This window comes from Schistocerca gregaria, chromosome X, assembly GCF_023897955.1.
Source record: "Schistocerca gregaria isolate iqSchGreg1 chromosome X, iqSchGreg1.2, whole genome shotgun sequence".
Taxonomy (NCBI): domain Eukaryota; kingdom Metazoa; phylum Arthropoda; class Insecta; order Orthoptera; family Acrididae; genus Schistocerca; species Schistocerca gregaria.
The window spans coordinates 552,702,468-552,730,059 of record NC_064931.1 but is presented as its reverse complement, the minus strand read 5'-3'; the positions used below and the strand labels follow the sequence as shown (position 1 = coordinate 552,730,059).

The following is a 27,592-nucleotide window of genomic DNA, read 5'->3' as shown; positions in this document are numbered from 1 at the left end:
ATTCTATAAAGATAATGCCAAAGAACTTGCTCCCCTTGTAGCAGTATTTTATAAAAGATCGCTTCAGCAAGAAAGGTACCTAACGACTGGAAAAAGTGCAGGTCATTCCCGTTTTTAAGAAAAGCCGTGAGACATATCCACACCATTATAGACCTATATTGTTGCGTCAATCTGTTGTAGAATTATGGAACATGTTTTATGCTCAAGAATTATGATTTTTTGGAATAGGAGCATCTACTCAATAAAAGTCAACATGGATTCGGCAAATAGAGATCCTGCGAAACTCAGCTCGCTCTATTCCCTCATGAGATCCACAGCGCAGCGGACAACGACGCTCAGGTTGATACCGTGTTCCTTGATTTCAGTAAGGCATTTAACACCGTCCCGTGTCGCCCTTTAATGAAAAAAAATACGAGCTTACGGAGTATCGGAGCAAACTTGCTATTGGATTGAAGAGCTCAACACGACACTTTTAACGGAACTAAATCAATAGATGTAAAGGCAATATCCGGAGTACGACAGGGAAGTGTGATAGGACCATTGCTGTTTACAGTATATATAAATGATCTAGTAGAAAGCGTCGGATGTCCTTTAAGGCTCTTCGCAAATGATACAGTTGTGCCAAAGTAGCAACGCCGGAAGTTTGTAAGAATTTGCAGAACGACCTGCAGAGAATTGATGAATAGTGCAGGCGCTGGCAGTTGTCCCTGAACGTAAATAAATGTAACATATTGCGCATACATAGGAAAAGAAATCCACTAGTGTACAGCAACACTATTCATGACAAACAGCTGGAGACAGCGTCTGCCGTAAAATATCTTGGCGTAACTATCCAGAGCGCCCTTAAGTGGAAAGACCACATAAAACAGTGGAAAAAGTTGACACCAGACTCAGACTCGTCCGCAGAATCTTAAGGAAATGTAACTCTTCCACGAAAGAAGTGGCTTATAAGGCGTTTCTTCTCCCGATTCTGGAGTATTGTTCATCTATCTGTGATCCCTATCAGGTAGGACTGATAGAGGAGATAGAGAAGATCCAGGGAAGAGTGGCGCGTTTCGTCACGGGTCGTTTAGCTGGCGAGAGAGCTTTACGGAGACGCTAAACAAACTCCACTGGCAGACTATCCAAGAGAGGCGTTGTGCATTACGGAGAGATTTACGAATGAAATTTTGGGACAGTATTTTTCAGGAGTCGGACAACAAGTCCCCCCCCCCCCCCGCCCCCCCACATACATCTCACGTATTGACCACGAGGGAAAAATTCGCGAAATTATAGCCAATACAGAGTCTTACTGACAATCATTCTTCCCAGGCACTATTTGCGAGTGGAACAGGGTTGGAGAGATCAGAAAGTGGTACCGAAAGTACCCACACCATTAGATGGCTTGCAGGGTATGATGTAGACGAAGATGCAGATGTAGACGATTATCATTTTATGGGTGTGGATATAATGCAACATCAAACCATGACTTACGTGTCCAATAAAAAGACTAGCAGGGAGGAGTAATGCTATTGTAAACTATGATAAGATTGTTACATATACCGTAGCTAAAGATCGTCGTATTACAATGCTAGAAACTATAATTTCTACGTAAATGTCTGTGTGTTTGATCCTGTGGAAACCTGTTTAAATTTATAAAATGCTAACAAACTTTTTTTAAAAAATGCCAGTTTTGCTCTGTAACAATCAGCTCTATGTGCTGGTGTTCATTACAATGCAGATCCCAACAAAGACGAAAAGTGTGTTGTATGTGTCATATTACAGCTGGAGAAACATATTTTTCTTAATCTAGGATGATGTTTTCTATAATACCATCAAATATAGATATCACCGGCTTAGGATTGTTTACTACAGGCCATGTTATTCCACAGGTCTGTAGAAAAATAGCCACCTTAAGCTATTTCCTATCAGTAATTTCGAATACAATATATATACAAATATACCACTCTCGTTCTGCAGTTTGTCTACTTGAGTAATAAGAACATGTGATGGTTAACCTGTGTAGAAGTACACATTCCAGGCAATCAGCACTGAGATAAGTTTAAAAGCTGTGCTCCATCGCCTGTAGTTTAATTATTTGCCTGTAAACTATGTCGATATCTATATTACACATCTAATTCCATTGCTCTGCTGGAGTTCTGGCTATTCGTCATAAGTAAGTTTCATTTCAAAATCAGGATGCTCGAAATTGGGTTATATGTGGCGTAGAAGACTGTAACTTTAATGGAACATTTTGCAAATCATGGTAGGCAGTACCACAAAACAACACACTAATAAAATAAGTACTGACAGCCATACATAATGGAGCTTGTAGGATACTCTACTCGAAATGAAGTTGTAAGTGCAGAGTAGACGATCTTTGTTAACAGAAAGTCAACACTGACGACATAGGTATTCTACGTAAGTGCTCTATTAAAGCTTGAGAAACATACTTTTCTGAATTCTGCACCTTGATAAAGTCATATACCATGTACCGAAAATCAAGACGGATAATACCTAAAGAACCATGAGTCCAACAGACTTCAACCATTTCATATCAAAGATTTATTTCTGCAGTATGTCTGTGGGGGGAAAAAGGACACAAGACACAGGGCAAATGAGTGGGGCAGAAGTACATCTTCCAGGTGCGTTTGATTAAAGCATTGGGGCCTGGGCTTCAGGCAGGATCCCCCGTTTTGTTCGATGCTGAGGTGCTATTCCAGTACTGTAAGAGTTTCTCTACAAATATGTTAGAGTTTAGGGGGAATACCAATTCGGCTGAGGCGTGAATGGGACTTTTGGTTGAGGAGTGCAGCGTGCTGGGGTAGTCTTTGCAGTTGTACAAAGCCACTGTCCCAGTGTGACGCAATGGTTAGTGTATCTGCCTTGTGAGCAGAAGACCTGGGTTCAAATCCCAGCACTGATACAAATTTTCCTCCATCACATCAGTCTACATATATACTTCATAGATATTTGAAACTTGAAGAGGTCTCTGAAAGCATAAAGTTTCGTTTCACAGTTCTCCCTAATTACGCATGAGAATCCGTTGGTGGCATAATTTCAGCCGCACTCCAGCCTATCAGTGTGAACAGCACATTGAGTGCATGCAATTACACCGTCCGGTACAAGACAATGGCACAGCATTCCTTTGCTGATGTGTTGTCGTGTCTACCTGCTGATTTCGATCAACAGAAGGTCCCCTGCTTCCACATTGATACTGAGTGGCAACATACATTGGACAGTTATCCCATTACAGCCACTTGTGCACCAGCGACCGCTTCTGTATCAGTGTGGGTCGGTGGAATCCGTAGCACACCCAGCCATATATGTCCAAATGGACACTGGCGAACATCTTCCCTTCCTGCAGTCGGCGGTTGAAGGGACCGAGTCTTCTCCCGTTCTTCCATTCCACCCCTAAACTACGGCCCAAGGTGTTTCTGCCTATATGCGCCTGTTTTGGGAAAAAGGAATCTGGTTCCGGCTCTGCGGAAGTTGAATGCCCACCGCAATTAATGGACCTAGATAGCCATTAGAGGACAGAGCCTCGCTACAGCACCGTGCTTGCAGCATGAGCGCACCACTTGTCTCGCTATGTGAATATGCTGGCCAGTAGTGTTCCTCGTAGCTGATATAAATACGGCTGCCCGGCAAATGGTCAGTTAGTTCTGTACTCGTGTCTGATATTGTCGGCTATTGTTGTCCCTATACTATTAAATAATAACCTTTCTTGGCACTTGGTCTTTCTCTCCGATCACAATTTGGCTTCTCTTTTTCTTTGGTCTCGGTCGATTTCCATCGCTACTGTGGAGGCTTCCACTTTGCACTTCATCTTTTACATAGGTTGCTTTTGTCTTGTCCTTGTCCTGTCCACCATTAGTCTGCCATGTTTAACTCAGCTACTGTTTGGTGTCACGTTTTCTTCTGCAGGCAGCCCTTCTGCCATGTACCATCATATGTTTTTCTCCTGGATTCTAATGCATGCTCAAGTGTCTGGCTACTCGCAGATATAGCATATTTACAATCTAATGTTTACGTGCATCTTTGGTTGACGACCCGGAAAAGTTGGAGAAAAATTGGTCAAGTATGTAACAAATTACCCCAAAATTGTAAATTGCGGCGAGGGGTGCTCATACATTGGACTGGTTACAGAAAATGCCACATGCTATTTAATTATATTAATGCACGACAATGCACCCCTTCCAATTCCCATAATGTTTTAGTCACATACTATAAGTGACATACATAATTTTTATAATAAATTAAGACAATAATTTAACGTAGAAGAAGGTGTAATTATACGAATGAATAACACTACCTTCACTGAACGAAGATTTATTCAGCACTTGCACATACAAGAGTGCAGAGCGAACTGCCTCTGGCCAGAACCCATACGGTATATATATACAGTTACAGAACATTCCAGTACAATAATTCTTGACATTTGTGGATACTTCTAGAATGTACTCGAATCAAATATAGAAATAAAAATTTTACAGTTCAATTGGGTTTTGAACTCACGACCCTCCATGAAATAGGCCAGATCATAACCACTACACCACAGTTTCCTCTGCAACAATATTTGACGCCATTTTTAAGCTGGATAATAGCCTGACACAATTTTCCTAGAGGAGTGGGTGGAGGGAACCACCTAACTGCAGCTCCAGAGAGATGGTGGTTATCACTGATGGCACTTTACGCTGATGATACTTCCCCTATGATGTTTTAGTCACATACTATAAGTGACATACATAATTTTTATCATAAATTAAGACAATAATTTAACGTAGAAGAAGGTGTAATTATACGAATGAATAACACTACCTTCACTGAACGAAGAGATTCACACACTCGGACTCGAGAGAAAGAGAGGGAAGGGGGAGGGGACAACTTGTTTCTCCACCTTTTTAAGGCATCTTATTGGCCTAGGTCAAGGAGGGAGTCTGGTCATGTCCTCATAGTGACACAAAGGGTGAGTGACCTTGGAGGGTCCCTGGTCTTGACACTTGGTTGATATTATGTCATAACCTTAAATTTGTGGTATGCAATTTCCTGAGAAGCGTGGTTGGGCTATCAGGTGACATTGTGACCTTAAGTGCTTCGTCGTCGGATGCCTACGTGTGGTAAAATGTGCATAGCTATACTACTCTCCCTGATCTCCTAATTTGTTGTGTAAGTTATTGAAGTGACAATTAGAATGGGTAAGGCTGTGGTGCTGACACAAAAATGCTTTCAGACAGAAATTTCTTTTCCCACGTTATAATGCAAGGAAATTTAGAATACTACAAAGGCATTGGAGCTGTTATTTGCTGACAGAAGTCTCTTGGTGATGGAGATACACAAAGAGGCAGCTGTAGTTATTTTCGCATTGGATTACAAAAATGGTTCAAATGGCTCTGAGCACTATGGGACTCAACTGCTGTGGTCATCAGTCCCCTAGAACTTAGAACTACTTAAACCTAACTAACCTAAGGACATCACACACAGCCATGCCCGAGGCAGGATTCGAACCTGCGACTGTAGCAGTCTCACGGTTCCGGACTGCGCGCCTAGAACCGCGAGACCACCGCGGCCGGCATTGGATTACACATGTGGGTCCTATCTATGATAATAAACTATCTTCTGGAAACGAATACAACGCAATTCTTCTGCTAAATGTATCTCTCCTCGTGATATACTACCGGATATCTACTCCAGTTTCCGCTAAAACATGTACCCAGAATCAGATGATCAGGGTTTCCTATGGTAAGTGTAAGTGCACATCATTGTTGCGTGAGTTAAATTTGAAATCAAAATTTGTGTTCAGATGCTCGTTGTGATAGTCTGAGAGCTTCGAGGCACGGTAGAGATCTATTTCTAAAAATACTTGTCATATTTCAGGAAATAAATATCTGTTGCTAACAGAATCTTGATGAAACACAAAAAAACAGTATATCGCAATGTAGTATATACAAAACGTTCAAGATTGTTTCTGAAGACAAAGACAAGCAAGTGAAGCAAACAAATAGTGTATCACATTATCGCAAATAACAAAGACATCCGACCTTATTTGCCATGAAAGTAGCCCGTACTGAGTATTAACTAAGTAAGTTGAAGCTGGCTATCCAAACGTATCACAGTCTTTAATCATTCGTCAACTGTAAATATTCCATGATGCCTGCACTCCACTACAACGTCCATACAACTGCACCCGTTTCTCTCACATTACGTTTTCTATAAATTTTTGTCTTACTTACCGCTCCAGGAGTTTCTTCTTCTGTCTGTGATCATGATTTTACATTTATTCACATATAAAGCATGCAGAATTTATTACACGAAGTGGAAATTGTGTAATCGTTGTTCTGAATTTTCCTGCAATCACTCAACGATGATACATTTCCATTCACGACAGCACCTTCAGTAATCTGAGTTTGCTACTTACAGTGTTCGAGACGTCGTTTGCATGTATTGAGCCCTCTCACGTTTTCTCGTGTGCTCTCTGTTTACGTAGTTTCTGATAAATAAATACTCGCTTTCCTTACCATCGCATTGGGCTCTATAAGTCAGCAGTTCAAGACAAAAAATATTTGGGAACATTCTACGTGTGCAACGATCGTACACAGTTTCACACGATAGATTTTTGCTAAATCTACACTGTGTTGCGGGAAACTCTTTAGTTTTTGCAGACATTTCTTTATCGAGGTTAAAATATATTCAAGGATTTATTTATTTAATGCTTTATGAAAAGTTGCCCGCTCTCCGGATCCCGTAGAAGGATATTTGACTTACAATGTCGCGCATCTGTTCGTTACACTCTCCTTCTAAACGTGAGTTTTGCGACGTCAGCCGAGAAGAGCGTAATTCTGCAGGTAACCCAGTGTGTGACCTAACAGGAATTGAGTATGAACACGGGGTATTTTTCGTTCACAGCCATTTCAACATGATACGTATTCGGAGTTGCGTAAATGGAATAACGGCAATGAAAATTCGGACCGGCACTCAAATCCATATTTCCCGCTTATCGCGAGCGATCGCCTTACCATTTGGCTATCCAAATACCACTCACGGCACACCCAAACTTCCATATGTCGTCAACCATGTGTTTACAACCTGTAATCGTACATCCATTATGTATATTCCCGTAGAGGGGAGACGGTTTGCTTGAAAGCCGCTTGCCTCGTGTCTGCGGATAAATATTCAATCCGAAGGAACATTGCATCGTAATAACAAAGGCACCGCAATATCGTATTATACCATTTCAATAGTTTTTGCTGGAAAGAGAGTATTTATTTCTATTTCATCCATTTAAGTTTTTTCACAGTAGCCTGACAGTGGTACCATAGTAAAATATTCCCAGGTGATTGCGATTTTGAACGTAACATTAATAATATATGTTTTCTTAACGCTGTCTTTTATTCTGGTACGTCTGATGACGGTTGTTGCTCGAGACTTTCGATAAGTTTTTACTTAGCATCAGAATTTTCTGAGAATTTCTGAAAAATCTTTTGCGGAGGGCAATTTGTGGAGACTTAAGATATCCCACATGTTTCTCCTAATAGGTACTCGAGTTGCCTTGAAATTCTATATTCGTTCAATAAAACCCCTTACTGACCACTGTGGACCAAACTTTCCCGTAATTTTATACTTGTCACTATTAAACCAAAGAGTGTGTGCTTTTCGTTTTACATCACTCTACTGTGGAGTTATCTGAGCAGATCTTGGTGAAGAATTCAGTATAAATTTTCATTAGAACTTCCCAACATGTGTTCAACTCCAGGAAAATATTTGCCTTTCGTTTTGTTTTTAGTTTGGTAGAATTGGTTAATTGCTCTAACACAATCACTGTTGCAGACTACTTGATAAATATTTTTTACTTCGTCGTCTCTTCGCACACCCACTAAAGACATTAGCGGTGATGATATGAGTCTCTCTTCGCCTTTACGCTGCGATTATGGTGGTTAATTATGATTATATTTGTGAATTTCCCCTTCTTTCAAGAAATTGCTGTTGTGTTAATACCCAGAAGGTACTGGAAGCAAACAGAAAACCCAAAAAGGAAAACACAATTGATGGTGTGTTGCAGATGTCGGAGGAAGCGGTACCAAGCGTGCCGCACGCTACGTCCCTAGACGCCATCTCACGACGCCCTCGCCTGCCGGAGCCGCAGCAGCCACCCGCCAGGAGCGCCACCGTCGCAGGCCGTGAGTGTATATATCATAGCTCAAACGCAGTTTTTTTTTATGCTAAAAGGAGTAAATACGGTCGAGTGGCCAGACCTGGGCCACATTGCACGAGAACACAATGGGATGCGTGCATTGTTTTTAATCTGCATGTTATTTTGTACTTGCATTCGTGTAACACCTTTGAGGTTCTACACTGTAATAGGGACTAAATGACAAGAATTACGTGAAGTAACCAGTTACAATCATCTGACTTGTCTCATTACCAGTGTATCCTGCATGTTGCTGTGTTCAGGATACATCATGAGTAGTGAAAAAATAACACAGTGAAATAATGGAATTTAAAAAGGAGAGCGCTAGAGTTCATTAATGGATGTAAAGAATCTATAGAATTGCCCACGTCTATTTCCATAAAAAAGAAATACCCTCGCTAACAGAAGAGATGAAAAATAACATCAGCTATTCACTGTCATAACAAATTATTATTTGCGCCAATTTCATCAACACAGACCATAAATTCATTTGGCGTACCACTATTGAATGTTCCGTGCTCCCCCAATCCTATCCATCCCCCGAAGCACAAAGAGTCAATAAAATGTAATAAAAAGTAATGATTGTGCAAAATTAGAAAAACGCTTTAAAAAACTAGAAATACGATTCTTTAACCAGGTTTTCGCAATAGTTAATAGAAATAAAATAGCTCTTTGAAAGGCAAATGTTAATTCAAGTTCCATATGCTTAGTAATTCTTTATATCAGTAGAAAAGAAATCGTTACACTGCAAAGAAAAACAAAAGATGCAAAAATTCCAGGTCACTAGCCCACACAAACAACATATAGGTATTGTCTTGTCTGAAGCGTGGCCTCGCATCCTCATGATAAAATAGCAAACATTTAATCTATTTCTCCCCTGTGTGACAGTTTTAGAACGACATAACACAAATAGCAGTCTACATCATCATTACTGTTAGACTGCTAATCATATTTTGACACATGATAGATACAACACACTCAATGATTAATTCGGTGAAGGTTTTCTACAAAGATCAGTTTTTACCCAACGTTCCTGGTGGTGGAGTGTGAAGGTCGTGTTTTCTATTTCCTGCATCTCCTGCTTTTCTGTCATTTCCTTCTTGTACGTTGCTTCATTGCTTCTGCGCCCAATTGCAGATGTTTTGTTTGTCTCTCTTCTGTTGCCCAAATCTCTTTCACGGTGCACCGGTCCAACTAGGGACCCTGTAGCATGTTTTTTTCTGACTATTGAGGCAGCAAAAACTGGAAAATCGTGATGTCTTTGAGGGTAACAACAGATGATTTGGAAAAACCGCTGTGACAAGATCTTTCCGTTCTGCAACTGCTGTCCTTTAGAGGTGAGGCTGAAAGATACTTTTCCGTATTGCAACGGATATTCTTTAAGTCGTCGATAGGCAATTCCTTGACAGACCAAAAGTTAACACATGTGAGTTACTCTGATGAAAAGGCGCAAAACCACTTGGTTATAAACTTTGACAAAAAGGAAACTTCTCCAAGCTTCCTTGCAAGGAGGTATGTAATGATTGTGCCTACTTTTCATATCAATCATTCATCACCGAATTTTTACGTTTCACTTGATTCAGATTTTCAGTGTATTGTAATCGTCTTCACGTTTGTCAACAGACGCAAAGAATGTGCATGTCTACAAGTGAAAGCAGTGAAAATGGTAAGAAGATACCAGTAATACCATCTACTTAAAACATGAAGAAATGCGACATCAGAAACAGTTAACTATCTTAGTAGGGAAAAATACCTCCGTTAATAAAATGGGATATAAATCATAAATATCTTAGACAAGAGTGTCAGCTTCAGCAAATTTTAAACATGATTAATCTGAAACACAAATAAATGTACTCGACTCATAACTAGTAGGGTAGTCGCGGCGTCAGGACACTTTTGATATCAAATTAATATGTAAATTAATTAAATTGATCAATTGAACACTCCCACTGCCAGCCACGCCCACCTCCGCCCCTGGATGACATCACTTATTTTTCTCAGCCTGCACGTATACCCCAACCCCCTCTTCCCCTACCCCCCCTAACCGCCAACCTGCCCTATTGTCGGGAATTTCGAATTTTGGTGGGAATTTCAAATTTTGGTGGGAATTTCTTTGTCCCAGGGAGGTGCGGACAACCCCCCCCCCCAACCAACCACGCACCCTCCCCCACCCGGGAATTGTCAGGAAATTAAAACTGACGGTATCCTTTCTGGGGCTCGAACCCTGGACCTTCGGGCGGAAAGCCCAAGTGTAACCCGCCCGCCCCCCCCCCCCCCCCCCTTCGTAACACAATTAAACCACCAGAGGCATTTGGTACTGACGGGAAATTAAAAATGGCTGTGCCTTTTCCAGGACTCGAGCCCTGGGGCTCCTGGATGGAAAGCTCAAGTGCACCCAACTAACACATGGAAATTGTCCAAATCTGGGAGAGGAAGGTTAGGTTAGTGTACTTCATTTATTTTGGTCGGGAAACACGCAAAGATCGATACTAATTACATAATTAATCGCAAAGATCAGGCCTCATTACACAACTATCTACATAGCGCTACACAAGGACGGTGTAGAAATGCAGCAAAAATTGAAAATACCATACAACTGGTGTTATCCTGATGGGAAAAAAATTCGCAATACCACTCGAAACTAGCGAGAGACACACACACCCCAACTCTACCCTACACCTATAAGCTGGTCGGAAAAAGGCTAGGACGTAAGGTACTATCTTTATTCTTTTTGGTGGGAAACATGTTCAACTGATGAGATGCTGGTGTTCGACAGAGAGGAGTTTAAAAAGTGAATTACCTGTAAGTATACAGGTTCTCGTACAGTACAGGCGATAAAACTTTACACTTGTCTCTGCAAGCGACGTCGATCACTGGCCACCTGCTCCAATGGATAAATACCTGTATATTTAATCGGATCGCCACATACGCTTGATGCTGGCATGTAGATGGTATTTGTTTTAGATATACCGGAAGAGAGAGATGCGGTAAAAATCTATCGGTAGAAATTAACGGAGCTTTTATAGTTCGTAATTTTTCTCTGCTCAGTGGTACAGGATAACAATGGTAGAATGTTTGGGTGATAGACGTGAATGAATTCTGAGGGGCACGGATGTGCTTCGATGTTGAGTCGTCCTAATTTTCCCAGGAAGAAACACCACAATAACTGTTTGTACTGTCATCGTTCTGAAGGAGCAGGATTCATTTGACGCTGACCTTACACATCGTACACTCTCCTGCAGCATTAACTCAACTCACTCTGTTTCTAGACAGGTTGCAGAATGTGGTGGAAATTCCTCTCTCCGACTTCTGGGTAAAATTGCTAAAATTGATCTTGCTATCAGGTGCGGTGTGTATTACAGTACATCGTCCCATATCAGTGGAGTCTTTCCAATCCCAACTGTCCACTGGGAACGTTGTTGAATACTGCGTAATGATTGACTGACATCATTCTTTTGAGATGGAGCGAACCTTGATAGATCACTGGATATCTGCTGCTTGTCGCTGTGGAACATGGGATTACATGTTAAAGTCATACCTTAATACAGTTGTTTGGAAGCGTTTCCTCATTGCTACAGACTCGTTCTATTTCCATGTGCTACTATATCCTACACATGTGTTTATTTTAATTTTTTTCGCCAATATAATAACAGTACCTCTTTTTATGTATGCTACTCACGCATGTTGTGAACAGCACCTTCTGGCGATGGTCAACAATGGAACAATAATCATGTACATGACTGCAAAATGGAGGAACAATGCTTTTCGAAACGGAGCACCGAGACATCCGCTACCCTTTCGATGGGAAGGTACAGGTAATCGCCTTCAAACAGTTGCTGGAAGCGCTCTAAAATACCACAAACTCGTTCAGTTTCCATATGTTGCGATATCTTCCACATTTTTGACAATCAGAAACATCGCGGCTGCGTTTTATTCCTACCAGCCTGTGGTTTGGTAGCTGTATAGTTTATGCCATGCAATGTACAGTTTTCTGTGAGAGCCAGAGGATCGAAACGTGTTAATTTCGGTTTAGCAGCAGCTGACAAAGCACTCTTAAGACATGGTCGAAAAAACAAAGTGTACGGCGGTGTACACTGATTGCGTGTGTTACAACTGAAAAACACAATGTATTAAACTGTTTATGAAGGAGCAATGCAAGAGCTCTCTCGTGTGATTGGTTATCTGTTGGATACGATCATCCTATAGTACAGGTGATGAAACTTTACCCCGGTCTGTGGAAGCGACTTGAGTCACGAACCACCTGCTCCAACGAACCAATACCTGTATATTTAATAGTATCGCTTCATATGATTGTGTGATAGACATGAATACACCCTGAGCGACACGGATCTCCTTCTGACTACCTGTATGTGATTTGGAGATGTACAGCAAAATCTTTGTCCTTCCTCCGTACCATGTATGATGTGTAGTCTTCTTAATTTTCCCAACAGGAAACACCACTGTAACCTATCGTACTATCTCTTCTGCTACCTCGTGTTGCAGGGGAAAGCTTCGTTTGACGCTGGCCTTACACACTGTACGTGGTTGGCAGAGCTATGACACCACGTTCCCATTTACATTGACTTATCAAACACGCACTTATGTTGCATTAACTCAGCTCGTTCTGTTTTCCCACACGATGCAGAAGGTCTTAGATATAGCCCTCTCCGACTTCTGCACAGATCAGACTTAAATTTGGACGATCACATAGACTAATATGGAGGGAGGACGGGGCAGAGACTTATGAGCACTTACAAGATGCAGAAGGACTGTCTAAAAACAGCGCTGGGTTTCTTGGTGTATGGGATCCTTAGCAGACAGTTTCGAAAGAAAAAAAGAAAAAGGGTGACTCGTTTCGAGATACGAGAGTGGCACGAATATGAGTCACCAGTGGCTGTAACCATTAAAAGATGTCTCTACAAGATACAACTTGCGTATGTTGTTGAATGGATAGACTTGATTCCAAATCGCAGACAGCATTTCTACCTGAAAGTGTAACATTACCAGTGACTCACGTGTGTACCTGTAGACTCAAGACCGCCTTTTAAGCAGGGTATGTTGTGTATGTTTTGGACTGTAGAATCCTTCTGTGGTCAGCTTCAAATGCCATTTCTCAATAGTGTTCCTCGCAAGGAACATCGTGTTCCCTCCATGGATTCCCAGTTGTCCTAGCTGGTCAGTGTAATCTGAAAGCTGGAAAAAAAATATTTGCCGTGTAAAGTGAATCTCGTGATCAATTTAATTAATTAATTAATTAGCCTATCATACTGATATCAATCACGTGCCGCCTGGCGGGTGGAAGAGATGGCAAGGGCACTGCGGAATGATTCTTGACAATTGTGTCTTTTTTTTCGTTTTCGCGATATCTTTTAACGAAATTTCAGTCTTCCACCTACACAGGGCGAGATAGGCTCTCACAATTTGCACTAGTAAAAGGGGCCCTGTCAGAGTATACAGAACAGCTACATTCTCTTGGATTATAGCTTCTTTTTGTCAAACGTAAAATAAATGTGTTGTCTTTTTCTTGATATGTGGGCCAATGGCGTGAAAGATTGTCTAAAACGTTTGTAATACTCACGTGGATGGCAGTTTATTTACAGACACTGAACGCCAGAGATTCTCTCAGGTCGTCTAATTTGTTCAACAAGCTGGAAGAATTGGCTTAATATACACTCCTGGAAATGGAAAAAAGAACACATTGACACCGGTGTGTCAGACCCACCATGCTTGCTCCGGGCACTGCGAGAGGGCTGTACAAGCAATGATCACACGCACGGCACAGCGGACACACCATGAACCGCGGTGTTGGCCGTCGAATGGCGCTAGCTGCGCAGCATTTGTGCACCGCCGCCGTCAGTGTCAGCCAGTTTGCCGTGGCATACGGAGCTCCATCGCAGTCTTTAACACTGGTAGCATGCCGCGACAGCGTGGACGTGTACCGTATGTGCAGTTGACGGACTTTGAGCGAGGGCGTATTGCGGGCATGAGGGAGGCCGGGTGGACGTACCGCCGAATTGCTCAACACGTGGGGCGTGAGGTCTCCACAGTACATCGATGTTGTCGCCAGTGGTCGGCGGAAGGTGCACGTGCCCGTCGACCTGGGACCGGACCGCAGCGACGCACGGATGCACGCCAAGACCGTAGGATCCTACGCAGTGCCGTAGGGGACCGCACCGCCACTTCCCAGCAAATTAGGGACACTGTTGCTCCTGGGGTATCGGCGAGGACCATTCGCAACCGTCTCCATGAAGCTGGGCTACGGTCCCGCACACCGTTAGGCCGTCTTCCGCTCACGCCCCAACATCGTGCAGCCCGCCTCCAGTGGTGTCGCGACAGGCGTGAATGAAGGGACGAATGGAGACGTGTCGTATTCAACGATGAGAGTCGCTTCTGCCTTGGTGCCAATGATGGTCGTATGCGTGTTTGGCGCCGTGCAGGTGAGCGCCACAATCAGGACTGCATACGACCGAGGCACACAGGGCCAACACCCGGCATCATGGTGTGGGGAGCGATCTCCTACACTGGCCGTACACCTCTGGTGATCGTCGAGGGGACACTGAATAGTGCACGGTACATCCAAACCGTCATCGAACCCATCGTTCTACCATTCCTAGACCGGCAAGGGAACTTGCTGTTCCAACAGGACAATGCACGTCCGCATGTATCCCGTGCCACCCAACGTGCTCTAGAAGGTGTAAGTCAACTACCCTGGCCAGCAAGATCTCCGGATCTGTCCCCCATTGAGCATGTTTGGGACTGGATGAAGCGTCGTCTCACGCGGTCTGCACGTCCAGCACGAACGCTGGTCCAACTGGGGCGCCAGGTGGAAATGGCATGGCAATCCGTTCCACAGGACTACATCCAGCATCTCTACGATCGTCTCCATGGGAGAATAGCAGCCTGCATTGCTGCGAAAGGTGGATATACGCTGTACTAGTGCCGACATTGTGCATGCTCTGTTGCCTGTGTCTATGTGCCTGTGGTTCTGTCAGTGTGATCATGTGATGTATCTGACCCCAGGAATGTGTCAATAAAGTTTCCCCTTCCTGGGACAATGAATTCACGGTGATCTTATTTCAATTTCCAGGAGTGTAGTTTTTTTTTCTTTGGAGTTCAAATTCTCGTGGTTTGTTTACTCCGATGATGGTTTCAAAATAACGAGTACAGTCTTCAGTGACCAGTAATTCTCGCAGCAAAATAGTCGAAGTTTTCTTTTTCCTGATTTTGCGCAGGGTGGTCATGTCTCTGCTCATCATTTGTGGTCGGTGACGATACACTTCCCTGGACGTCACAAAATAATGAGATGCGACGGCAGTAAAAACTATACCGATTTTGCTGATAAAACTAAAAGAAAATTGACTTTTTCCTATTTTCGTGGAAAGAGGACATTTATTATGGTCGCAAATGTGTTGTGCATTTTTAATAGATGCTTGATTATAAACGCGTTGCCGTCAAATATAATTGTTCTGCATCTCAGAATTGTGGGCTGCTGCGAATGAGTGGCCGGGGGGAGCGTGTCTGCATTGGTGGTCACCGGATACAGCCACTTTCTGTCCGGGGGGTGGCGTGTGGGGGCTCTGTCGCTATATTTTAGATGAACAAGTTGCACTTGAGGCGGCCGTCCTTTTATCTCCCTTCGTTTAGTTGACTATACACGCTACTGTATTGGCATAGGAGCCTCGCCTAAAGGTGGCGGCCAGATGGTGGACAGCCGAGTGCGGCGAGTGACCGCTTAGGGTGGCAGCAAAGGGCGGACAGTGGCCTGCCCGCGCCACAAGGTGGTCGGCGGAGCAGCTGGCTGTTTGAAGGAGCATGTCCCCCCACCCCTCACTCCCACCCCCCGCTCTCGTAGATGGACGGCGGGAGGGAGGGGTGGAGGGAGATATGAATGCGACCTCGATTTTCGGCAGTTTGTGGACTCCTATCGAGGAGAACGCACATTCAACTACCGCCCCCGCTGCAGTCCTTTAGACGACGATTTTCCCCAGTACATGTGCTGCATTATGACCTGTTCATTACGAGTGCTGGTTTTTTATGACAATTTCGAAGTGTGATTAGAACTGTGATGCATTTTTTCCCATCAGTTGTGGTAGCGTGTATTGGCTTCTGTTACCTGGGCTGCGGGATAGTTTCTGAGCAGGCACCTGGAACAAACTCTGACATCAAACAGCGACTGATGCTGTATGCTTACATGAAATACACTTTTTAAACTTCTCTCTGTCCAACACCAGCACCTCATCAGTTGAACGTATTCCCCACCAGAAATAATTAAGATAGTACCTTACTCCCCAGCCTTTTTTCTGCCAGCTTGTAGGTGTAGGGTAGAGTTTGAGTGTGTGTGTCCGTCGCTAGTTTCTAGTGGTATTGCGAAATTTTTTCACAGCAGGATAACACCAGTTCTATGGTATCGTCAGTTTTTGCGATGTATAGCGCTTTTATGCCATCCTTGTGTAGTGCTATGCATATAGTTGCGTAATTAGACCTGATCTTTGTGACTGATTACGTAATTAGGATCGATCTTTGCGGCAGTTTCCCGACCAAAATAAATAAAGTACACTAACTTAACCTTCCTCTCCTGCATCTGAACAGTTTCCATTTGTTAGGGGGTGCACTTGGGCTTTCCATCCAGTAGCACCAGGGTTCAAGTTCCGGAAAGGATACCAGAAATTTTAATATCCCACCATTTCCCGGGTGGGGGAGGGGAGGTGGGGTGATATGTCAGCGAAGCCCTGGGACAAAGACATTGCAACCAAAATTCGAAATTCCTAACAAAACTCGAAATTCCCGCCAATAGGGTAGGTTCTAGGTAGGGGCGAGGTGGAGGACGGGCAGGGGCATACGTGCAGGCTGAGAAAAATACGTGACGTCATCCAGGTGCGGCGGCGGGCGTTTCAGGGGGTGGGGGTGGGCGGGGGTGATAAATTCATCAATTTACTCAATTTTCATATCAATTTGATATTAAAAGTGTCCTGACGCTGCGACTGTCCTACTGCTCTCATACTTTGGCGTCAACGCATACTGCGTTTGTAGCTGTTGCAGAGGCAAATGAAAAGGCTTCAGTGCTAGGCACAGCACGCTGCAGACACATGTTCACAATTGTCCGGGACAAAGCAGGAACATGAACATGAAACCTAGCATTGTTATTGTGGTCTTCAGTCCTGAGACTGGTTTGATGCAGATCTCCTTGCTACTCTATCCTGTGCAAGCTTCTTCATCTCCCAGTACTTCCTGCAACCCACATCCTTCTGAATCTGCTTAGTGTATTCATCTTTTGGTCTCCCTCTACGATTTTTACCCTCCACGCTGCCCTCCAATGCTAAATTTGTGATCCCTTGATGCCTCAGAACATGTCCTACCAACCGGTCCCTTCTTCTTGTCAAGTTGTGCCACAAACTCCTTTTCTCCCCAATTCTATTTAATACTTCCCTCATTAGTTATGTGATCTACCCATCTAATCTTCAGCATTCTTCTGTAGCACCACGTTTCGAAAGCTTCCATTCTCTTCTTGTCCAAACTATTTATCGTTCATGTTTCACTTCCATACATGGCTACACTCCATACAAATACTTTCAGAAACGACTTACTGACACTTAAATCTATGCTCGATGTTAACAAATTTCTTTTCTTCAGAAACTCTTTCCTTGCCATTGCCAGTCTACATTTTATATCTTCTCTACTTCGACCATCATCAGCTATTTTGCTCCCCAAATAGCAAAACTCCTTTACTACTTTAAGTGTCTCATTTCCTAATCTAATTCCCTCAGCATCACACGTCTTAATTCGACTACATTCCATTATCCTCGTTTTGCTTTTGTTGATGTTCATCTTATACCCTCCTTTCAAGACACTGTCCATTCCGTTCAACTGATCTTCCAAGTCCTTTGCTGTCTCTGACAGAATTACAATGTCATCGGAGAACACCAAAGTTTTTATTTCTTCTCTGTGGATTTTAATACCTACTCCGAATTTTACTTTTGTTCCCTTTACTGTTTGCTCAATATACAGATTGAATAACATCGGGGAGAGGCTACAACCCTGTCTCACTCCCTTCCCAACTGCTGCTTCCCTTCCATGTCCCTCGACTCTTATAACTACCATCTGGTTTCTGTACAAATTGCAAATAGCCTTTCACTCCCTGTATTTTCCCCCTGCCACCTTCAGAATTTCAAACAGAGTATTCAATATTTCAGTCAATATTTCAAAAGCTTTTTCTAAGTCTACAAATGCTAGAAACGTAGGTTTTCCTTTCCTTAATCTTTCTTCTAAGATAAGTCGTAAGGTCAGTATTGCCTCACGTGTTCCAATATTTCTACGGAATCCAAACTGATCACGCCCAAGGTGGGCTTCTACTAGACTTTCCATTCGTCTGTAAAGAATTCGCGTTAGTATTTTGCATCTGTGCTTTATTAAACTGATTGTTCGTTAATTTTCACATCTGTCAACACCTGCTTCCTTTGGGATTGGAATTATTATATTCTTCTTGAAGTCTGAGGGTATTTCACCTGTCTCATACATCTTGCTCACCAGATGGTAGAGCTTTGTCAGGACTGGCTGTCCCAAGGCTGTCAGTAGTTCTAATGGAATGTTTTCTACTCCGGGGGCCTTGTTTCGACTCAGGTCTTTCAGTGCTCTGTCAAACTCTTCATGCAGTATTGTATCTCCCATTTCGTCATCATCTACATTCTCTTCCATTTCCAGAATATTGTCCTCAAGTAGCCTGCTTCATTTACTGCATTTCCTCCTTTCATCAATTAAATTCAATATATCTTCTGGTACCCAAGGGTTTCTATTAGCCCTCATCTTTTCACCTACTTGATCCTCTGCTGTCTTCACTATTTCATCCCTCAGAGCTACCCATTCATCTTCTACTGTATTTCTTTCCCCCATTTGTGACAATTGTTCCCTAATGCCCTCCCTGAAACTCTGTACAACCTCTGGTTTAATCAGTTTATCCAGGTCCCATCTCCTTAAATTCCCACCTTTTTGCAGTTTCTTCAGTTTTAATCTACAGTTCATAACCAATAAATTGTGGTCAGGGTCCACATCTGCCCCTGGAAATGTCTTATAATTTAATATCTCTCTGTCTTACCATTATATATTCTATCTGATACCTTCTAGTATTTCCAGGATTCTTCCATGTGTTCAACCTTCTTTTATGATTCTTGAACCAAGTGTTAGCTATGATTAACTTATACTCTGTGCAAAATTCTACCCGACGGCTTCCTCTTTCATTTCTATCCCTTAATCCATATTCACCTACTATGTTTCCTTGTCTCCCTTTTCCTATTCTCGAATTCCAGTGACGCATCACTATTAAACTTTCGTCTCCGTTCACTACCTGAATAATTTCTTTTATCTCATCATACATTTCATCAATTTCTTCATCATCTGCAGAGCTAGTTGGAACATAAACTTGTATTACTCTAGTAGGTGTGGGCTTCGTCTCTATCTTGGCCACAGCAGTGCGTTCACTATGCTGTTTGTAGTAGCTTACCCGCACTCCTATTTTTTTATTCATTATTAAACCTACTCCTGCATTACCCCCATTTGATTTTTATTTATAACCCTGTATTCACCTGACCAGAAGTCTTGTTCCTCCTGCCACCGAACTTCACTCATTCCCACTATATATAACTTTAATCTATCCATTTCCCCTTTTAAGTTTTCTAACCTACCTGCCCGATTAAGGGATCCGACATTCCACGCTGCGATCCGCAGAACGCCAGTTTTCTTTTTCCTGATAACGACGTCCTCTTGAGTAGTCTCCGCCCTCAGATCCGAATGGGGGACTATTGTACCTCCGGAATATTTTACCCAAGAGAACACAATCATCATTTAACCATACAGTAAAGCTGCATGCCCTCGGGAACAATTACGGGTGTAGTTTCCCCTTGCCTTCAGCATTACCAGATGTTAACATCAATTGATAGTGTAATATAATATAGGCATTGGCCAATGTAGAGCGGTTCTCCTGAACAAGGACTTAACTGAAATCCAAAGCAGACAGTAATTCTTACATATTACACTGTCATGTCATATATTATGAAACCACAATATTTTGTTTATATATGACTGAAATTTAGTTCATCTATGAGCGTTTTAAATGAATAAGAAAGACTATTTAAAACGTTTGATGCTCTGTATGTCGATGTCAGAATATTTCATTTAAGTCGTTGTTCCAAAGAACACCTTAAAAGTCTATGGTGAAACATAATTCTTATGATTAATTAAAATAAATGTTGTAACAAATATATTTTTGGCATACTAATTGAAATATAAAATGCATTGAAAAAAGTATAAGAGGCATCAATGAGTTAGGTTCAGCACGTGCACTAGCCAGATAAAACCAAGATTAGGAGGGTATTGTAATACTTTGCTGCCAGTCATTCAAAACAAAAGGGCTCCACTTACACCTCATATGGATGTAGTGAGTTTTTCTCAAATGCTATACAGTGTGAGTTAAGTGAAGCGTTTGATTCACTCTGAAGAGGTTGGCTAGTTTAGTAAGTCGCTGTCTACAGAGGGCCACCGATAAGCGACAGATACTTGAGGACAGTTGAGCAAAGGCTTATAGGCATTTCTGTTAGAAAAAGCGAGTTTTTTTGTAGCGTTGCAGCCTTCTTGACAGTTTAGAATGCAGACAGACACTTAAAGGAATTATTAAAGGAGTGCACGACAGAATTTGGTTAGCAGCTGGTACTGGAAAGTGCCACTACGAAAAATTCCTGAGAATTATACTTAAGTTCCTATGTCACTTTTCGACTCACAAGACCGGAAATTTTGTCGCCCCGTACGACGACTTGGAGGGGTGATAATGTAGCGTCAATCGTTCATTGGATGAAATAGCAAAATGAGCCCATCCATGACAAATACGATAAACTTGGAGAAGATGTGATTTGCTTGCTACTTGGCACAAACTGCTTTAATTTGCCTTCTGGAAGCCTATTGTCGACTCAGTTTTCAGACTGAGTCAGATCCCTGCACTCATTCCGATGCTTATCCTCACTTTGTGACTTTCTCATTTCCACTCCAATTGGATAAACATTCGTACGGTTTTATGCGTAATCATTTAAGCATGGGATTGTGTACCCACCGTCTGACCTCAGCTGTCAAATAATACGCTGATGTCGCCTTTGCAAGATAATCACGAGATGCAAAAGACGTCATGCACAGAAAATAAAATCACATCGGCTGTCAAGCTGGCCTGTACCTCGAGGCATTAGGCTGGCTGTAAATCAGCGGAAGTAGGAAGGAGTTAACGTGGCCCTGATTGCCACCTCAGAACTGTAGGATCCATGAAGTGATTTATTGGTTGGTTAGTTGGGTATTGTTGTTGTTGTTGATATTGTTGTGGTCTTCAGTCCTGAGACTGGTTTGATGCTGCTCTCCATACTACTCTATCCTGTGGAAGCTTCATCATCTCTCAGTACCTACTGCAACCTACATCCTTCTGAATCTGCTTAGTGTATTCATCTCTTGGTCTCCCTCTACGACTTTTACCCTCCACGCTACCCTCCAGTACTAAATTGGTGATGCCTTGATGCCCCAGAATATGCCCTACCAACCGATCCCTTCTTCTAGTCAAGTTGTGCCACAAATTTCTGTTATCTCCAATTCTATTCAATGCCTCCTCATTAGTTATGTGATCTACCCATCTAATCTTCAGCATTCTTCTGTAGCACCACATTTCGAAAGCTTCTATTCTCTTCTTGTCTAAACTATTCATCGTCCACGTTTCACTTTCATACATGGCTATGTGGGCTACTGTCTGTAAGACCCCACAACGTAGGGGTGAGCTGTCGGGTAGGATCGGTGTGGAGGGGACATAGTGAGGAACTAGGAGAAACGCTATGCAGCAGCAGTCTTACTGATAGTGCGACGTTTATTAGAGAGGCCAGTAGCCCACCAGATATTGTTCCATTTTCGAGTGCAGAGAGAGCTCATTAGCACGGGCAGATCCACACCTATGATCGTCATAACGAATGTTGGGCAAGTAATAATTTCTCTAACTGAAAAGTGTACCGTTTCAGCCCCAGGGATACCCACATCACTTGAGAACCAGAGGAAGACAAAGGAACAGGTATTACAACTAATAACGGAGAGAAACTCATGAATAGCAGATATCAGACGGTGAGAAGACTAACATGGACAAATAGCCTGGAGAATGGTCACTAGGTCACTACGCCGACCGGGGTGGCCGATAGGTTCTAGACGCTACAGTCTGGAACCGCGCGACTGCTACGGTCGCAGGTTCGAATCCTGCCTCGGGCAGGATGTCTGTGATGCCCTTAGGTTAGTTACGTTTAAATAGTTCTAAGTTCTAGGGGACTGATGACCTCAGATATTAAGTCCCATAGTGCTCAGAGTCATTTGAACCATTTGAACTAGGTCACTACAAGTTAAAATGCCGTCGAGAGAGGTCTGTTTCGTTAAATGTAAGGTTCTGTTCATGGCTATCAACTATCAACTCCGTTTCCAGCCACAAATATTGTTCCTGACCGGTTGGAGATGTAAAATCATATCCTGCCCTGCTCGTGATTTTAGAGCCATCAGCTTAAATAACAGTAGCACAGGGATATTCCTGAAGAATTAAGAGAAAGTGACGCTGAGAGGACTTGGGGATGACTGAAACTTAAGGTCTTTGAAATAGATCGGCCCTAATTCGTGATATGGGTACTAACCAGGGAGTGGTGCGCAGGAAACAATGGGAGTACATTCTAAAAAGGTTACGCAGAAGTCCCGCCATCTGTGGGTGGGTGCCAGGGTGTCGATGCCCCTTGTGTGCAAAAAGAATATGGTAAGCAGGACGATTTGGAAACTGTTGGATGATGACTGCGTAAGTCAGCAAGAGTTGGTACCATGTGAACTGCAAAGGAAGATCCGTCCCTCAGCAAGGAGACTGTCTAATCGGACTAATCCAGAATGTGCTAGTGGCCCGTCTTACTCTACGATGGCAGGCTTGGTTCCTTCAACTTCAAATCTGTAGGTGTCGCTCAGTCTTAAACCTGACAGCCACAGCCCAATTGAGATGCGACCATGGCCCGATAAGTATGCAGGGGAGTATTGCACTCCATTCCACAAGAAAGCAGAGAGTGTTGAGCTTTGACGTGCAGCTAATCCTTAGTTGCAGAATATGGGATAGCCATGCCAGCTTTTTGTCGAAAAGTAGTCACAACACAAATAGGGACTGGATTAAGGTGGTCAACTCAAGATATGTAAGTATCCTGCGTGGGGATAAATAAACGTAACAGACGATGACCGCAGGCGTGTCTGAATTTACACTACAATTGCAGCTTGGTACAGAGGGTAATCCACTCACTGACGACGTCTTTGTAAACCACTGTATAGACCCTCCAGTTTCTCTGTTTGGGGCAGTATAGTTCCAACAGAATCCACTATAATCTCCAAGAGTTGGAGAATGGTCATCAGTAAAATGTGTGTCTCAGTGAGCATCGCAGTTGCAGCTCATCAGTAAAGTGTGCGTCAGCAGCACAGGTTGCTGATCAAGTGGAAATTAACTGTTGTTGTTCTGGTAGGTGACAGTAATATCCGCAGCAGTTCCAGTTTATAATCATTGTGAGGGTGTCCTGAATAGGCGTGAAGGGGCTACGGCAACGGGTCACACCCCAGGACCACTGTCTGTCACTGTTCAGGGTAGAATAACATAAGTTGAACAATATCAGTTCCGAGTCTTATGGCATGCTGACATCTGGCACCTCCAGGATGACCAAAGAAACCTTCCTGAGATGTCTTCTTTTTTATCTTTCACTACTTCTGACGGTGGAGCTCTTTGTGAGTGATTATCTACTGTGCCTGTTGAACGGATGAAGAGTTGACTGGGTAGGACTCACAATTTGTGGCTCTTTTAACCACTAGCGTGGTGTCGTGTCTCTGATCTGTGTATTTACAGGGAGATGGTTCCCGAGAAGAAGCCCTGTCACGTGTAGAAGCCGGAGTGGAGTCTACTTCTCCTGCTGGTTATGGGAAGTGGTGCCGGAAGATGGTGTCACAGGAACCATGAGAAGGGAGCGCCTACCGTTGTTGACTACCTGGCCACAGTAGTTGCAGAAGTGGATATCATGGAGACTGGACACAAACGATCGTGTTTATTTCTGAGCTCCAAAATATGACAAGCGACCTGTGACCTAAAGTTCCTGGATTTTGAATTCCTTCATCAGGCAGCACACTTCGTGGGTTGCAGACGGTGGTCATTCCGGCAGATGACACAGAAAGATGGTGGCGCACATGGTGTGTTTTAGTGAAGTGGCCAGCCACAGTATCCAAACATCGGGCCATGTGAACACTAGGAAGACATATGTCTGAAATACTGGCATTTAAAACACTACATCGGGAGGTGGGAATTACGGCATCACACCACAGTGGTAAACCATGATTCTGACCTTCTGTAGAAGCAAATACTACTAAAAAGCAAGGAAGAATGAAACTTGTCTTGTGGACCTCGACGTACATAATGTATGAAGTTTAGCCCTCTGCTCTCAGAGCGTTAAAGTTGTCCTTCATCCGTCTGCAGCAAAAACTTGCAGTAAAAAGCAGATTCTTGTAACATTTTGAGGTTCTTATGGGATTTTATGGCAACAGGTACTGGGTAATTGTGATTACCCACAGAGGTCCAGTGTGGGCTGTAATTATCGTCAACATAGTAGATATTCTGATGCGTTAATCCAGAACTGATTTACGCTAGAAAAAAAATAGTTCCAATTTTGACCACCAAATGCAAATCTGGCTCTGTGAATGTAAAAAAAATACATATAGAAATGTTCTCATATGTAGTTGGTTAGGAATGGGTCATGAGCAGAAAAGGTCAAACGAGAGAGAAAGGCATAATGGTGATTTAATTATTAACCACCTCTAACACAGTTGTATAGTATGAGCACTGGAGAGGTCGAGGAGATGCTGCGTCCGTAAAATGACACCGAGCGAGGTGGCCCAGTGGTTAGCACACTGGACTCGCATTCGGGAGGACGACGGTTCAATCCCTTCTCCGGCCATCCTGATTTAGGTTTTCCGTGATTTCCCTAAATCGTTTCAGGCAAATGCCGGGATGGTTCCTTTGAAAGGGCACGGCCGATTTCCTCCCCAAACCTTCCGTAACCCGAGCTTGCGCTCCGTCTTTAATGACCTCGTTGTCGACGGGACGTTAAGCACTAACCACCACACCACCGTAAAATGACATGATCAACAGTTGCTTGCAGCAGTTCTGGTGGGATCTAAGCATTGTGTTCCTGTATACTGGCCTTCAGTTCATGTAGAGACCGAACGTGTCCCTGGTAAACGCGTTCTTTTAGATGTCCCTGGAACCAAAAGTCACATGGGTTCAGATCAGGTGATCCTGCAGGTCATGCATCTGGAAAACCACTGGAAATAAGCCTTTCGTGGAAGGTTGCATTAAGCAGATCTTTCACTGGGCGAGCGACAGGAGGTGTTGCCACATCTTACACGAAAACAGAGGTTTCCACACAGTTTCATTCTTAATAAACAGGAATCACATGCTGTACAAGGTCTCGATAACGTGCAGACGTCACGGTACGCCTTGTACCTGAAAGGTTCTCAGAAAAGAAGAACGGACCAAGAATAAAGGAGCTTATGAATCGCTACCACACAGTGACATACGGCGAGTGCAGTGGCTCACTGTGCACAACACACAGTTTAACACTGCTCCTAATTCGGCAGTTCTGTGTATTCAGTGCAGCCTGTACCGTAAAATGTGCCTCGTTACTCCACGTACCTCCTCACTACATACAATATTGACAGCCCGCATGTCATCAACTTCGATCCGTGCCAGAATACAAAGACCAAATTCGGAACATTGCTGCGGAGCATTCGGTTTCAGTTGCTGAACCGTTTGGATCATGTACGTGTACCAGTGTAAAATAGATCGCGAAACCTTCCGTACTGTTGATCATGGGATGGACAATTCTGGTAACACTGCACGAACACTAGCACTTCCCGAGGTACGTGCAGCATGGTCAGTTACAGCAGGGCACCATCGTCAGTAACTTCCAGCGGAATAGGACGTCTCCCTCTTCCAGGTGTCGCACTAAGCTCACTCGCGTTTTCGAATCTCATTGTCATCTTTTATAAACGATTTATCGACATCGGGGCTCTCCTCAGACCTTTCAGTCGGGAATAGTCTCTCAATGCAACACTGTAGTTGCTGCTGTTCACATAAAAGAGTTTCATTAACAGCACACGTTCTCTTTTCTCGATAGCCATACTATTCGCACGGGTTACGGCTTGTCAGACGACAGCGTGGATGTCGTACCTACAAACTGTCTACAGCGCCAGATTTACACCTGGTGGCCACTATTGGAACAATTTGTGTACCAGCGTAAATCTGTTCAGCATTACCGCAATACCGTATCTATCAAATTACACTGGCATATGATAATTATAGCGTACACTGGACCTCCGTGAGCTGCCGCTCTTTAATTTTAACCACCTGGTACATTACCAAGTTCTTTTCGAGTGAGTAACACCCAGGACTGTGTGGGATTTTGTACCTTAAGATGGAACCACTTCGCAATTTACTGACGGAAAAGAAGGGCTCTCCATCAATTCGTGTACAAACCAGGAACTAATGGGAATAAAAGACAAAAAATAAAAACACCTACAGTCGTCCTTATCATTTTATTTTATTTTGTCGCTACCAGTTTCGACGCTTCATTGCGTCACCTTCAGGCTGTTTTGATGCGGTACAGGTTGATACGATCCCCATGCATAACCCATCAGTTGCCAGCATGACTGGATTCGCAGATAATGTGTCAGGACTCCAACCATCAACTGTTTTGATTTGATGTGTCCCGATTCCAGTTGGAAAGTGCTGATGGTAGGATTCGAGTCGTTCGCAAACCCTAACAAGCCATGGACCCAAGTTGTCAACAAGGCACTGTACCATCTGGTGGTGACTCCATAATGGTGTGGGCTGTGTTTACATGGAATGGACTGGGTCCTTTGGTCCATCGGCTACTTGCAGCTGTTCATCTACTTCATGTTACCGAACAACGATGGAACTCTTATGGATAACAATGCGCCATGTCACCGGGCCACAATTCTTTGCGATTGGTTTGAATAACATTCTGGACAGTTCGAGCGAATGATTTGACCTCACAAATCGCCCGTCATTAATCCTTCACTTCGTGCACAAACTCGTGCACCGGCAACACTTTCAGAGCTGTGGACAGCTATAGAGGCAGCATTACTCAATATTTCTGCAGGGGAGTTCCAACGACTTCTTGAGTTCATTCCACGTCGAGTTGCAGGAGGTATAACACGATATTAGGAGGTATCCCATGAATTTTGTTACCTTAGTGTACAGATGAGTCTGAGGAAGTTGGGTAGATATAACCTTATTCTCGACCGGGTGTTTTAGACCCTACTTTCCGAAATGGCCAACATCGATTTTAG

At 43.3% G+C, this 27,592-nt stretch overlaps 1 protein-coding gene and 1 non-coding gene across 2 annotated transcripts in view; both read left to right on the top strand.

Moving 5' to 3' along the window:
• Positions 1-27,592, top strand: part of LOC126297448 (potassium voltage-gated channel subfamily H member 6) — a 2,320,485-nt gene that overhangs the window by 903,709 nt on the left and 1,389,184 nt on the right. Inside the window, exon 6 of the mRNA XM_049988300.1 lies at positions 8,039-8,156. Coding sequence (XP_049844257.1) covers positions 8,039-8,156 — 118 coding nt within the window. The remainder of the gene's footprint in view (positions 1-8,038; positions 8,157-27,592) is intronic.
• Positions 2,832-2,905, top strand: Trnat-ugu (transfer RNA threonine (anticodon UGU)). Its single transcript has one exon. It is a non-coding gene; the product is annotated as a tRNA-Thr (tRNA).